The 16,527-nt window shown below is 40.3% G+C and overlaps 1 protein-coding gene across 1 annotated transcript; it reads right to left on the bottom strand.

Moving 5' to 3' along the window:
- Positions 1 to 387: 387 nt before the first annotated feature.
- Positions 388 to 14,328, bottom strand: wnt3a (wingless-type MMTV integration site family, member 3A). The gene is made up of 4 exons (XM_068604515.1): positions 14,064 to 14,328; positions 9,253 to 9,494; positions 3,476 to 3,741; positions 388 to 3,383 (listed from the first exon to the last, which is right to left on the bottom strand). The coding sequence occupies exons 1-4, from the start codon at positions 14,132 to 14,134 to the stop codon at positions 2,904 to 2,906; spliced, it is 1,059 nt and encodes a 352-aa protein (XP_068460616.1). The 5' UTR covers positions 14,135 to 14,328; the 3' UTR covers positions 388 to 2,903.
- Between the last annotated feature and the right edge of the window lie 2,199 nt (positions 14,329 to 16,527).

The raw sequence follows: 16,527 nt of genomic DNA, 5'->3' as shown, positions 1-16,527 counted from the left end.
AAATTAAAAGCTTTGAGGTCTGCCTAGAAAAAAAAATCACTTTCAGGATGATTATTTCTTTCAAATGATGCAGCTGTAAGGTCAAACCCTACAAAGGTGGACTGAAGCAGAACAAAGTTAGAGAGGGTTTAGTACAGAAAAAATTCAGACGAGGTCTCCAAAATTTGCATTGGGGCACATTTATGTCCTTCTGTGAATGTTTTCATGTACCAAACCATATATTTCACTTGTATACTACATACGGTGTTAAATACAGCAGTTTGGGGCTTTTCCTCATAAAACAAGCTATGTTTTACAGTTATGTATAATAATCGCTCAGTCTCCTACCCCAAAGGGGTTCAGTTACAGACAATAGGACACGTTTGGTTGTTTATGTTGCTTTATTTTGGTGTTACAGAGTTAACTTTAGAAATCTACTACAGGCTGTAAGACAAACAAGACCTGTGTGCAGTCAGTGAAAAAACAGATGAGGTAAAAATGCTACAGCGTTACAATTCACAACACTGTTTAAAAAAGAAAATGTATTTCTGCAAATATATACTTTTACTCACTAATATGTACATAGCATGAAATAAATAATTATAAAAAAACATCAAATTTTAGAAATCTATAAAAACGCAAAAATAACTAGTTTGTACAAAACTTTGGATTTTAAGACTTGACAAAAAAATTAGAACGTGAGCAAATTGTCCACACAAGCAATCAATCACATATAAAGTGTACAGTAATAAATGCAAGATAACAGTTCTCGTACTGATAATGGTTGCTGTGTAATTTATTAAAGATGACTTAAAATGTGACACTGGTCATGGCTGCTTATTAATATTTTCAGTCAGGTTGACAAGTAGTTATGGGTGGGAAATTATAGCCTACTATACATGCCTGAGATATTACATTGGCTGTAAACAATAATTCATCAGTGACTTTACACATCTCTTTATAGTCAAGCCTCTCTGTGAAATGACACGTTTTTATAAACATTGTTACTTTTCTGAGATTTCAGTAGTTTTTCTCTTTCCAAATAAATAAATACTATGTTGTATTTTACTCAAATTAAGGGAAAGCCCTGATGCTTAGCATGACTACAAAACCACAGGCAACTAACATAACATAAACTCTATTTTGGTCTATTTGGTTAAAATGGGATTTACTGTATGCAAGAATTAGTCAAAACTTCACATTTTTTTTCTCCAAACTACATATATAATAGATTTCTTTCACAGAAAGAATCAATACATGCAAGAATATACATATAACATAAATGGACAAAGTATGTAAGGACCTAAACCCACACACTTACACAAACGCACGCACGCACACGCACACACACATATTATCTTTTCTTAGCAGCATTAAAATAAGGGAAGTACTGATAGTGTCAGTGATGCTGCTCATGGTTTAGTTTCGGGAACAAGAAGCCACAGCTGATAAACATCTCATGCACAGTTTTGGTCATCATTTTTATCACAACTGCGAATTATACTGCATTATACAGAGCTTATATGATTTACAGTTTGCGGTTTGTTTGCCATTTGTGATTTTATTTGACTATGGTGAACAGAATTGACCTCTTTTTCATCAAATGTAGGAGCTACTTAGTGAATATTATATGTTATTTTTATTCACAAGTAATATTGTTTAATTCTATTTAGTTTTTTTGCTGCGTAATTTACATACCATACGGTGCATCAGTGGCTTTTTGATTATGATATGTATTTCCTTTGATTTATGTTTCTTTTCTTTTATTCACGGGACAAATGGCGACTACAATCATAATAAAATAATGTCACGTGTGTTTTAAATGAAACAAAAATATAGTGGAAACATCCCTTTTATAAATAACAATTTTCCCAACACGCAGTCACGTGAGACTTTGCTAATACTGATAAAAAACGAGGAGAACATGCTTCATATTTCTCAATGGGACACAAGTGCTGACCTTTCCGATTTGTTCGCAGCTCTCTGACCACCGCAGACTTACAGGAGGGGTTTTATTTTCTCGTCTTTGGTCATCACTATGATGTTGTTCAAAGCATTGTTACTCTTAAGAAAAAGCTTCCAGTGTTTTCAGGTGTTTCAGGAAATGTGCAGACTGTGTATACTTTTGTTTTTTTCTGATGTTTGTTTAGTTGACGTGGCTCATGTCTACTCTTGAGATAAAACTAGTAATTTAAAGCAGATATTAACTCGTTAGCTTAAGAATTTGAGAACATGTAAACACATTGCAGCATAATAACTACATTCACTCAGGTGCAAGTGCATTCTTACCCAAACATAAGTAACATATTAACACTATTAAGAAACTCATTCATGCAGCAATGTTAGTTTTCAGATATACACACACATACTTAAGATGTTGAGGATGAGAATGCATGCTGTTGAGTGTCTCATAAATGTTGTCACTTTTTGTGGGCAAACCCAAGTTATGATTACACATTGAAGAAAATGTGACACTTTCACTGTTTGCCCCCTGAAGACTTGAAAGCATTGGCAGTGCTGGACTATTCTCAACAAAACTATCTACTTAAAACACAGAAAAACCAAAAAAAGAAATTTCACCAATATGGTGTTTGTCAATTAGCCGACAGTACTTTCCTACGTCAAAAAACTCTTTCGTCATCGCTAGAGATATCAACATTGTTGTCATCATCACCATCTGCATGGTTCATATGGATGAGGCTTTGCGACGTCAACATCTACTTAACCCTTGATCAAAGCAGAGACGGGCTCCTTTTTCGTAATGCAGCGCAAAACAAAATGGCCGCCAACTCCGCCACTGGAGTCCATGGACAGGTCATACCGCCTAATCGTCTCTCATGTCTTGTCCATAAGTTGCTGTATTCGTTCCTCTGCCTGATAAAAGTCTTAAACATTTTGGTGGAAAAGGCGAGTACCAGATTTCCTTATTTGCAGGTGTGCACGTCGTAGTCTCTCACACACTCCTGACAGCTGACATAGCAGCACCAGTGGAAAATACATTGGCACTTTTCCTTTCTCTTCTCAGTCCTGGTGTTGTGTCCTCTGCCGCAACAGAGAAGGTCACACCCGTCTATGCCGTGGGACGTCAGGTTGCAGATGCGATCGCGGGTTCCAAAGGAGCCAGTTTCAGGATTGGGGTCACAGAAGTTGGGTGAGCTTTCATAGTAAACCAGATCGCGCTCTGTGGGCGGTTTGAAGTAGTTGTACTTGGGTCTCAGGGTCTCCACCCATCCGCGGGACTCCTTGTGTTTCTCTACCACCATCTCTGACGCGCTGTCATATTTATCCTTCATGTAATTGCCAATTACTCGAAAGTCAGGCTGAGACCACCAGCACGTCTTGACCTCGCAGCTGCCCGACAAACCGTGGCACTTACACTTGAGTAACATTTTGTCGTTGAGGGACTAAGAATCAAGAAAGAAAAAAAAGTTGATCAAATATCTGAAAGTTGGAAAAACGGCGACAATCAGCAAGTTTTTTTCTAAAGTTAACTCACCATTCTGCCTGCCTCATTGTTGTGGCGGTTCATGGCGGAGCGTGCATCAGGGCGATTCTCCCTCGCGTCAGCAAACTCTCTGGACACCATGCTCCCAAACTCCACATCCTCGCTGCAGCCACCCCACTTCCACCCCTCATCAGGGGGGCCCTTGTGGCGTGTGTCACAACCGCAGATGGTGGCTGAACCCTCAGCGCAGGCACGGGTCACTGCAAATGCCACTCCCGCCGAGGCAACAGCATGAACAAACGCTGACTCTCGAGTGGCTGGAAAGAGAAGTTCAGATATCTGTAAGACATAGAGCATTGGAAAAATACTCGGAGGCAAGATCCTGCAGTGTGATGTCACGCGAGTAACGTGCCCCTGATGCTATTTTCAGGCTTAAACTTAAAGAAAACTTGTAGCTGTAACTGCTGGATAATGTAGGTCACCGCCTTTTCATATAGATTTCTGTTTGTCTCCGGTCTTGTATGATCGTATAGGGAAACATTTCTCAATCTAAGCTAACATGACAACATCAAACAAACTATACATAACTGAAGAGTTGGCTACACATGTTAAGGTTGTATCTCCTAAGGTGTGTGTTCATTCAGTGCAGACATCAATCATCCTGTCTCTGAGTAAGGCCAGCAAGGCCTCTATATGCCTCAGTCTGACATAGCTAACTGATGACTCAGAGGGTTCAGGATCCTCCAGATAGATGAGAGGAAGAGACGGGCCTGACAGGCCTATAATTAAGGGACTCAATTAGGCTTTTGAAAGGTTAGGAAACTGCCTCAGACTGTAGGGCAAAATCATAGACACAACATGGAGATGGGACTGCAGTGTCCAGATAAGCAAACCCGAACATCATTTCACAATCAGAGAAGATGAGACCTTTTCAATGCTCCGCTAAAACTGGGATTTTGCCTTGATTTCATTCTTGTATGGTCTTGCACAATCACAAGAAAAAAAGATGGAAAGAACAAGGTGAAGAAAACAGAAACACCAGGTGTAAATATGAATGAACAAACAGACAGAGAGTGTTAAAGATCAACAACGACACTTTGGATTGTGTGTGTGTGTGTATGTGTGCATTTGTGTGAGATAGATGAAGTTGTCGGGCATGCTTCTCTCTCCAAAGAACAAGAAGGACATTGGGAAGGAAAAAAAGAAGGGAGGGGTATAAAGCTAAAGGGAGTAGGAACTCCTCCCTTACAGCAGGTTCCAACCAGTTTGAGGACTAAAGGGCATTAGGAACAATGATGCAAGAGAAAAGGTCTACTTGCATCCTCTACCACAAGGCTGCCACCACCCACTTCATGCTGCTATTGTATACCCACAAGGTACAAAGTATGAGATTCATGTTTTTCATTTTATTTAGGAGCTACAAGTGAACAGAGGTGCATCTCTCTGGTCCTATTCCTGGATAATTCTAAAATGTCAAGGTTCAGGAAAAAGCGTTTCATTGCCATAAGTTGGACCATTTGAACCAATATTTTAGATTTTGGTTTAAGCTTAGTTCTTCTCTGTTCTACAAGACTATATCATCTGCATATAAATATAGTGGAATTGAGCCGGTCAAAGCAGGTTTGCCATTATTTATGAAACGTGTGAAAATATGTGGACTAAAAACAGGACCCTGAGGGACTTCATTGGAAACATGACCATGTGGATGATAATGATGGCAATGATGCTGCAGAGCAAAAAAAGGTGGAGGAGTCAAATGAGAGAGGATTCCACAACCTGGAAAAAAAGAAAAGATTGACAGCACCTCACTCTTTGATAAAGTCTTGGAGTGTGTGATTTACAACAAATACACAGAATATTAACCACATCTAGTCCTTTACATTATATTATCATTATATGCAGAATACAAGGATTGTGTTGATGCAAATACACAAAAGATGACCAGCATTCAAGCCTATGATTATCCACAAAACTTCTAAACTATTATTGGGTGTGCAGCATCAATCACCAATAAGTTGCAAACCCATATGTTTTAGTCGACCAAATCTGTTGTTTTTGTTCTAACCACTCAACCACAAAACATGTTTGACACGTGCATACACAGAATGCAGATGGTTTATGAGCATCCATATACACCTCAACACCACAATGTGAACCTGGTTTCAATTTGAAGGCATATTTTGAACCTGGTGTGTTGTTGAAGCATTGCCCCTTAGTATGAAAAAGCCAAGAACAAATGGTCAGATTTCAAAATATTTTTTACTACTTTTAGCTTTTACAAGGACCATATACACCTGTAATAACATTGACTTCAACTGGAATCCCCAACTCCTGCTTTAGTTGCTTAGCTTCTCTTGATTTTACGACCAATTTATGGTATTTCAGGTCACTATACTCCGACAATGCTCCTTCACCAAACTTTGCCAGACCCTGGCAGGCCAAGTGGTCCCTACAACCTGCTGGGGGGTTGAATCCCCTATTGTGCTGCCACTGTCACGCTGTGTTAGTCCCACAATGGCCCCAGATATTTTATATGAAATTTGCCCTGGCCAGTGATTAGTGGGGACCAAGTTAAGTCATAGCAACAGAGAACTATGCATTGGCTGGACCCCGCTTGTCGGCAGACGGGGAAATCCCTATTCAAATGGTTTAATAAAACAATCTAAAGGGCGTGTGAATGGGGAAAAGCACTTTTTCTCCTGCTTAATCTCATGGTTGCGAAGATATTGTGCTCTGAGCAGTGCCCAGCAGGGAGTGGGGCTAAGGTCCCCCCATCAACTCCATTTAACACACCCCTTCTTTCTTTCTTGCCCAGAGTTAATGATATACTGGTGTGCTAGTTTCCCTCCCCCAGCATGCTGAGACATACGTCTCACGAGAAGCACAGACCTCTTAGCTCATCCTAAATAGTTACACTTTCTCATCCTCAGGTCATAGGTCGTAACCCACATCACCTGACCTTTTCCCAGTTAGTTTAGTTGGGACTTAATGATTTAGGTTAATTTATTGGGGGGGATTTCCTGTAAGCAAGGCAGAGGTGGCTACAGGGAATAAAGGTTAGATAAGTCAGAACTGTATGCCATTTTCGCAATACATGCCAAATGCTTTATTTATTACATAATAGGAGTTTCCTGTAAACCTCACTTGAATGTAATGGTTTCAAGTCGAATAGTGACAGCGCATGTCTCTACCTGTGTGGGAGGTAACATCTGCAAAATTGTGACTGTCCACGTTTTGTAGCAAAGTTGCCCTTTACTAATTCTATCATATGACTCATAAACTGGAGCCTGATTATACCTATACTGTTGGTAGGTGTTCTGTACATACAAAGAATGCAGAAACAACTCTGGGATCGGCTCCACGGACTAACAACACCTGCGGAGCTTTCTATCACCTTTCATCACAGGCAGATTCCAGCAGTGCATGTTTTGACACTTTAGTTAATGTAAATTAATGAGTGCTGACGCAGACATAGCCTCGAGGTAGGGCTCGTGATTTGGGGTGTGGAGTGAGAGACAAATGTAGAGAGAGAGCGAGAGGATCAGGCCATGTGGAAGAGAGAGAGAGGACAGGCACATAGAAGAAGTATGTGCTAATTTTAAAGGAAGGAGTAACTTAACTCTTTCATGTTTTGGTGCATGAGGTCTGGTATAGGTGTGCGTGACAATGTACATTTAGATGGAAAGGTGTGTGTGATCAATGTATGATCACATTTGGCATGAGTATGTTTAAGCATTTGTATTTGAAAGAAAGTTTATGCCAGTGATCAAAGCGTTTTTCCACAAGCAGAAACAGAAACATGTCCTTTCTATTATATTAAAGTGTAGTCTCAACTCAATTCACAGAATGGCCTCCTCTCCTTAAAGGTCCATGTCTTTCATTCTTCTAGTATTTATCCTGTCCTTAATCCACCTATGTAAAACAAACTTCTAATGTCCTCAGTGAAGGTGAGGACATGGGCAGTGATGGGCTAACTGATAGGAACTAAGCCCCTGAAGCCTATAAAGGCGCCTTCTCTTCCTTTCAGCTTTGGCCCCCAAAAAGGCAGGAGGAAACCGACACACAACGGTCTGAAACGCAGACAAACAGACACCAGTGAGGACAATGGCCCTGTTGCACAGACAAACACCAGCATCAATCAAATCCAATGAAATGGAAGCCCTCTCCTACTAAGCTTTATCAAAGGCCTGTGAGCCCCTGAGTCACTCTCATTGGCCTCTGACAAAGGCACTTAATCCAGCCACTTTGACCTCTCACATTATTAAGGGCCTCAGTGACCTTAATCCAATCAAAATGATTTACTAAAGCCCAGTAGCTGCCTCCTCTTTCCACTCAGTACCCCTGCAATTAAGGGCCTGGGAGGCGAGGCAATGGGAGAGATGTGGTGGCATTTTGCACCACAAAAGGACTCGGATTGAGAACCCCTATCGTTAGCCACCTACTTGAGCTCAAGCCTCTTCTATCAACTGGCTCAGGAGTTTATTAAAAGCAATTGCCCTAACTAACCTCCAACCCACTGTGTTTGCATCAATCTTCTGTAAACTAGGTGACAGGTTGAGCCATGACCCTCATCTGTTTAGTGTTCATTCTCAATTTTGGAGCTTGTAACTAGGTTAGCAAGACGCAACGCAGATGACAAAAAGAAAGCAAAAAAAAGAGAGAACCTTCCGGGACACAGTATTATAAAAAGTATCTGCTCTACTCACTGAAGCCATAAAGGCAATACTTGGAAACTTGGTGGGAGTTAGGTGAGAAGATTAATACCATTTAAAGACATCTAAAAAATGAAGCTAAATCAGGTGGTTAGCTTAGCAAAATGATTGGAAATAGGGCGAAACAGCTAAGGAAGGTAACAAAATGTGCCTGCACTGGGGGGATTTCTGCAGCCTGATCCTGTAAGTAGACCAGAATTGACATATACTTAAAACTTCTAATACATCATCACAGAATCTAATGAGACAGATGTATTTAGAAAAATCCCGCAACCATCACAGGGGATTCCCTCCTAAAGAAAGCTTCAACAAGACAGAACTCACTCGCCTTAATTGTGTACATTATTTCATGCATAGAGGCTGCTCTTGTTCAGACTGAAGTCTATTCAAACAAGGATTTGTTTGAGCATAATGAATGATGCACGAAGGGAGAGCAGCTTTTCTAATGCAAATATAACGTAGACATAATATAGAATTGTTAAGAATAGAGGTAATCAGCATTGTGGTACAATAGGTCTTTTTTTCCAAGTACCAACTTATAAGAAATGACCAGAAACATACTTTTGGGGGCAGATGGGTTACACAGTATTACAAAAGTATTGTGGGTGTAATGTTACTTGGACTAAGACCATCTTTAAATATATTTAGATCTTACATAATGCAATAATGTCTATTCATTTGTTGTTATTTTTCTGTGGAATATGTATGTTGCTGTTATGTTTGTCATATTTAAAGGATATCTAGATTCTTGACAGCCTCTTACTTTGATAATTGAACTTTGATCTGTTTATGGAAAAATAGCACAACTGCAAATGCTTCCAAGACATTGGTTTTGTCTGACCTTTGAAAACCCAGTTTGTAAAGGTGAACTCGGTTGATAGCTTTGTGTGTTAATCCCAAATGAACCAAGTGAACGGTGCCAAATGAAAACTCCAGGAATCTTTCTGGGTGAGTTGAAACACGAATGTTGGAGACTTGTGTTTGAGGTACACCGACAGTTTCTTTGCATGGAAAAAAAAAAAAGAAGCGCATGTGCACTCTGATGATGTTGAATAGAGCACCCTGCACATCATGTTTTGTTAAATCCGCATGGAAGTGATTGCTGTGTATCATTACCTTTATCTAACACTGGCCCGAAAATGGCCAAATTGTCATTGACCGTGGTGCAGTTCCAGCGTCGCCCTCTGAACTGGTGCTGGCACTCCTGGATGCCAATTTTCACCCCTTCGGCCACACTGGGCATGATTTCCACGTAGTTCCGGCAGAAACGCAGCTGCTTGGGCACCAGACCCGGGATGCTGCCACAGAGGATGGGCTGAGTGCCCAGTGACGAGTACTGGTGGCCCACTGCCAGTGACCTGCAAGGAGATGGGAAGTCACAGCGTCAGTGCATTTTCATGATCTTTATCTTTTGAGTCGACGTCTCTCAAGTGGGAAGACTAATTTCCCTCTCCAGGTGCAGTGTAATTTCACGTCTGAGTTTGATTGTGTGTGTTTATTTGTTGTGTCAGATGCTACCATTAGGCGTCCATCCTTTATCCCTTCAACTACCCTCTGTGCAGACACCTGGCCTTTGTGTGTATTGAAATTGCAGCTCTGCTCCACAGAAGCAGGCAATGCTTCTGTCTAAGATGAAAGTCCACAATGCATCTAGAGGTCTTCATAGACTTTAAGCTGACAACTTGGAAAACTACACCTTGTTATTAACTGGCCGCACACTTAACAGGCCTTCGGCTTAGGGTAATAAGAGTGTAAACCCTACATTGAAACTTCAGAGAGTGTATTAAGTGTAACACAGAACAACCCTCCTCCCCCCCCCTCTTTCCTTTGAGGCAGGTATTCTGGGATACAACAAGTGCAAACTTGGTTCACTGATTACATCTCTCTGTCTCGTTCCCTTTTTTTGCTTTCTCTCTGTCTTTCTTTTCTGTGTCCTCTCAATTAGGACATTTCGGAACTAGTAATCATAGAAATGGGATATATATTGTATCATTGCATAGTGTGTCATTCAGCCTTTCCTTTGCTTGAACACGACAATCTGTTTACGTTTCGACATCACAGAGAGCCGCATTGACCTTTAAAGACGGATGATTGGTTGGATTGGCATGTGAATGTCCATTAAAGGACACAATACAAAGGATACAAATCAATTTTTTGACATAAATACATGACCCGCTGACCTGAGCTGCTCAGTTTTTTTTTTGAATTGTCACCAAAATCCATATTTTTTGATGATGCAATAATAATAGCAGAGTTCCTATTATCTTTGGCAAGTGCTCTGCAGAGTAGCAATAAAGTAGCTTGTTGGCAACCCAGACAAGTCTGCATTTCACCTCAACTGTCTATTAAGGACCGAACACTGGCAGCAGTAATCTGCTCATCCTCCCCGGCGTGATACAGGTTTGATGATAGCTACTGTAGCTGTTGCAGAAATGCAGAGCGAGAGCAGGTGTGCCGTCTTTTGCCGCTCAGCGAGTTCTCTGTCTGTTGACCCGTTCACTGTTGTTCAAGGACTAATTGCTGATCACAACAAGATTACTAAAACTCCCGACACGGGCCTCAGGCTGCTTCCTTCAAAAGCTCACAGACCATGAAAAGATCTCCTCAGCCAACTGACCCTTGGCTGACCGATTCTGACGGCAGCGAAACACGTTGACCTTGAATACTTCAATTATATTTTTTCATTTAAAGGCCGATTTAATCCCATTTTCAGCATCACACTTTAATGCTGTCGGTTTTCAAGGTGTGTGTGTGTGTGTGTGTGTGTGTGTGTGAGAGAGTCCTCCGTTGACAGGTGAGTGAACCACGGTTATTTCCCCCGAGCAAACGTCAGAGTTGTGTGTCACACTGGTTTTCTTCACAGACATTCTCGCCTTAGACCATACCGGCCGAGTTAATCATAAATGAGACATTCAGTAAGCGAGCAATGGCAAGTTGAAAATGACTCCAGAGGAAATCGTATTTGTCTGCAGTTTGTCTGCAACATCCATCAGTAAACAAGGACACAATTACACAATGACCTCTCTTTGGCCCTTGTCAGTCCATACACCCCTGAAGCACATCTCTCCCAGTCGAAACCCGAGTCCACGTCCCAAACTAGTGCAGACTTTTGGTTTACTGCTAACATGCACAACAAACGGAGATGAAATGCTAAGAAAAACATGTACGACAATTCATCAGAGGTTCAACATGTGAGACGTTTACTGGGACTGAATGGAGGTGAAAACAAGCCCCTGAGGCCTGCATTTCTTTACTAGTAGCTACGTCTGTCTCAGTGGGGCAGAGTAATCCGTGCCACCTCTCGCTGTATTAGAAAATGGTCTAAGAGATGAGACAGGGCATGATCCATCTGGGACGATTACTTTAAGGAACTATTAAATAAAGGACAGCATTGCTGGATACCAACTCCAACAAATATTCAAACTTTAATGCTGGTTTTGTGGGGCCTTCATTTTCTGCTTCCTGAGAAGTACCTTTATCATCTTCTCACCCGCTAACCCTCGAAGGAAACGTATATCACAGAGGAAGTGGTCAAAAAAGGGGATTCGCCGATGTTGTTCGGGTTTAGATTGTCAAATAAACACTTCAGGGAAAACTGTTACAAATAAATAGTTAAGTAAAGCATAAATCATATAAAAGTTTTGCCTCGGTACAGACTTTCCCCCTCTCATCTAAGTGTATCCAGCACAGGTTTAATGCATATTTCAGCAAGCCCAAGCAGGGTTCCTTACAATTACCACTTTACTTGTGGGCCCTGGGGCCTTGGAGGCGACTTTGACATCAAGAGAATATGTTTGGGAAAAGGAATGTGCGGCAAGCTTTCACCTCCAGGTATTTATCTTCTAAGGTGGGGTGGACTGGGGAAGGGGGTGGCGGGCGCAGCAAGGCTATGTCACAGCAGGTCGAGTAGAGACAGACGGGAACCTGCCTTAGTGCATATCCCTATCCGCAGAGACTACCGGGGCACAGGGGCTGAGCGGGATCCAGCTCCGGTGGCCACTTGAAGCAGAGTTCTGCCGAGTCTGTCAGCGAAACATCACAGGTTGCTTTTCACAGCAGCGAAAGCTCTCAGATAACTGACAGGCCGTTTGAAAGAAGAGAGGCAACGCAGCCGCGTTTGAGCCGCAGTCCAACAAAAAGAACCACGATATTTGACTTGGGATGAGTTGCAGCGATACAAAAAAAACAAACAACACATGATAAGTGAAAGAAGAAAAAAAGAAAAAGTATCACGTCAAGACTGACTTCATTTGTCATTTCCGATTCTTTGTATTTGTAGAAGTGACAGAGTCACCTTGCTCCCGTTATGGTTACTCGCCAATCTTTTGCTTGTGTTGTTTGACTCTTCAATTAAAGACCTGACCGACTCTCCAGAATCAAAGCATCAACACAGGAGTTAGTTCTTCACTTGGCTGCAGTTTGGTCATGATGGAAACCGGCCTTCCATTGTGTCATTCATGACTGGGTGCACACACAAAAACGAAGGGAAAGCTTGTATGGAGATTGAAATTCAAGGATTTTCTTTTTTTTTTTTTTTCCATTTTGTCAATCATTAGAGCTGAAACATGGCACACTGGTATAAAAAAAATAAAAATAAAAAACATTATTTCATCAAGTGATAAAACACAAAAAATAGACTTCAAGTTGGATCTGCTGTGCACTAACTTTAAGAACCAGAACTTTACTCATTTGGGTTTTTTCCCTCCTCCCACTATTATATCAGGATTTCCTTCCAGCTGTGCGTGTAATTAGTTTCTCATCAGTGTTACCACCAGGAGCCCCATTAAAGAAGAAGGGGACACCCAATATCTAAGAAAACCAAATGTTGAACCTTTATTTATTTATCTTTTGGCGATAAAACACACATGGGATTGATGTGTGGATCATGCATGGACATGATGCAACCAGACAAGAACTTTTAAAGAAGTTGAGACGGAAAAGAAAAAATTCACTGATCAAAAAAGGATGCAAATTCGCGACTTTTGTCAGTTTTCTTAATAATTCATATTTAAGCTGCTGCACCATGACCTAACAATTTATTTACGTTCTGCAGGGATTTGGTTGCTTCTGTTTAGCTAAAAACGAGAGCGAAAAATGCAAAATGGACATTTGCAAAGTGAGAAAAGTGAGATGCATCCTCCAGCAAAAGCTGCTACATCACACTTTAAATTAAATTGGTAACATGGTTTATTAGGCATCCATATGTTTTGTTTAAAATGAAAGAAGTTTCCCCTAATCTGATAATACAAAATAAATGCTTCTACTTCAAATGTTGTATTGTGATCCTCATTATTAGCATAGATAACAAAGATTACATGAATAATAGACCGTGCATATGCAGTATATGTGTTACATTATCATTTTGCATTAAGGTTAAACCCTTGGTGAAGATTTCATATTAGTTCTCTGCCACTTTGACCCATAACACACACACACACACACACACACACACACACACACACACACACACACACACACACACACACACACACACACACAAATGTTGCACCTGCTGCACTCTAAATATATAAAAAATGTTCCCAGACAAATTGCATCGTTCGTCCTGCAATTGTTGATGTCCACAGGCATTAAAAAATATACGTACAATATAGATATAATTTGTACTATTTATGTTATTAGTTGTGTTTTCTACAGAGCTGTTCTCTGCTTTGAAAGTCTCACTTTCTCTCATTAGAATTACACTCCTCATCATTTCTGCTCAGCTCCCACGTGTCAAACGTCTCGAAACTGCTTCCCCATCGGTGCAGCTGAATGTCCCGCTGCTGTCAGAAACGAAATTCAGGAGTGTAACCTCTCCCAAAGTGACACACAAAACGGATCATCAGATCCAAAACAAACAAACAAACCCCCCCAAAAAATAAAATAATCGCCATTCGTTCGGGGGATACGATGAAAGTCAAACTTACCACCAGATGGGATAACTTGCCATGACATGCGGGAGCCCACAGAGCAACAGGAAACATCCAAGGTATATCATCCTTAAAGTTTCGCTAAAACTTCTCCCGCAGAAAGCCTCCACGCGCGCTCATGTGCGCACTGAGATTGCGACTGAAGAAAAAAATAAATAAAACAACGAATCCGCACTAATGGCTTTTTATTTCTACTCCTCAGAAACACTGAGGGATAATCTATCTTTCGCGACTACTCGTGGCAGAACTCGGGAGCCAAATATTAAAAAGTTAAAAGCTGCTTTGCTTTTTTTTTTTTTTTTTTTTTTTTTTTTTTTTTTGTTAGGACCCAATCAGCAGGTATTGCCAAAGGGGGGATTCTGATGATATGTTCCCTCTCTTGCCTCGTCAGGCAGGTTGAACTCAAGACAACGGAATGAGCTAATTTTAAGATGTGTTTTAGTGCTCATTGAGAATTGGCCGCATTAGCATGCAGTGTGTGTGATATATAATGTTGTTTAAGGCAGAGAGGGAGGGTCTGAGGGGTTTTAAATAGACATCGGGACCCCTGTGGATTGCGTAGCTATAACAACCTGTCCGGATTTCACTCCCTGGCTTGAAGCTTCTAAAATGCAGAAATAAATATGTGTGAATTGCTTTAGTTGAGCCTGTTTGCCATGAATGTCAAATTAGAAGTTTAGAGGTGTTTTTTTTTTTTGTGTCGGATTTACAAGTAACTGAATCAAACTCAATTGAAAAACTTTGAGAAAGACATCGGGCATAATTTGTCCATATATTAATATATGCATTTATTATTTAACGTGTGTAATACAAACAATAAATACATAATACAACTATTTAGATACATAGCTGTTACTATGTGAATACATCGATTCCACAATGGCAAATAGTCACTGATGTTAATGTTATTTTTTTGTCATATAAATTAGAGGCATCTTAAGGTGAAGGTAAAAAAGAGTACGATAATTAATTAAGGAACTTTTTTTTTTAATTTTCCTCACATGGTACTTTTATAACTGTGTTGTGCACAGCTGGAGGAGCCTCAGGTTACAGATGCCATGCCCGATGAGCTGCCAGACAGTTTAGGTCTATTCCAACTAAATTATTGGATACGATTGGCCGCACCACTGAGTTTAAATGGCAGACTGTCTGTTTCCCTCTCAGTGTCAAGTGGCTGTTGATAGCTGATCTGGGAGGAGGTGTCTCTCTGTGCTGATGCCACATGGAGATGAAACACACTGTAGTTGTGTAACACCAGTGTCTAATGGGCTGTGCAAAAAGTACATTTATACATTTCACTGAGTCACTAAATGAGTTAATCACTTGTGGCCCTTTCTCTGAAACTCACCATTATTTTCAATTGTTTTTAGTCAGCGTGTGTTGTTCTCTAGTAGACAATAATAATGACAACAATAACAGTATTATTAATTGCAATATAAAAACGATTTAATTATATAAAACTTTATCAAATACATATTTCAGTAACACTTTAGTGCACCTTCGTAGCTCGAGGGGACTAAAAAAAAAGAAAAGAAGAAGCAGTGACTGATATGCAACCAGAAAGCATTTTAATTTACATATTTATATTTTAAATATTTTGTTTTTTTTCTTCGATTCAACTCTTCTTTGAGCTTTTGAGTTTCAGTTTACTTCACCTGTTAAGAGTTAATTTGTTCATTATCACCTAGCTGGTTACACAACATTTATTAAGTAAAAAAAAAAAATACAATTGTTCTGTAATTTTCCCAAAAAGATTTTAACATGTTAAACTTTGATGCTTTTCCTGGGAGGAGGAACAACACGATGCACACACCCTGAAGCCTAAAGATGTTAGTGCCATCTAGTGGAGACTGTTGCCCATTGCAACCTTAACAAAGCCACCAAAACCGAGGCCTGCCACCTAAAGTACAGGATATGTCCGTCTTTTCACATCTAGTGTTGAAAAGTAATGAAGTAAGTTATTCATGTGCAGCAGCGGGGACTTTTTAAAGTACTTTTTAGTTTGACTATATCCATTTTCTGCTCTACTTCAGCTTCAACTTCACTGCATTTCATGTGAAAACATGTAACGTGTTGCTTGAAGACATGTATTCATAGTCACCAGTTAGTTTGAAGATTTTTTTTTAAAGAAAAGCTATGATCATTTTAATAAAATACCACGCGTTGTTGCAGACTACATAAATTAGGTAAGGAAGGCCTCGCAGATCAGCTACAGTATTAAAATGCTGCTTCCAGGTTGAAGCGTAAACAATAACAACCATTTGTGTTCATATCTAATAATATAACTTGAGCAGGATATTCCTAATGAGTGTTTTGTACAAACATTCCACTTCGGGACTATACATCCACAAGGATGTTGCTGATTATCACACTGATAAAGTTAAAAAAAGTCTACTGAAATTAGACTGTATTTGAGTTAACAGTCTATTCTAGACCAACCTCAGAGTGAATAGCTGGAGAG

The sequence above is a fragment of the Clinocottus analis genome, unplaced genomic scaffold, assembly GCF_023055335.1.
Source record: "Clinocottus analis isolate CAN_PGR_092001 unplaced genomic scaffold, fCliAna1.0.p SCAF_11, whole genome shotgun sequence".
NCBI classification, from domain to species: Eukaryota; Metazoa; Chordata; class Actinopteri; order Perciformes; family Cottidae; genus Clinocottus; species Clinocottus analis.
This window is presented reverse-complemented; position numbering and strand designations above follow the sequence as displayed.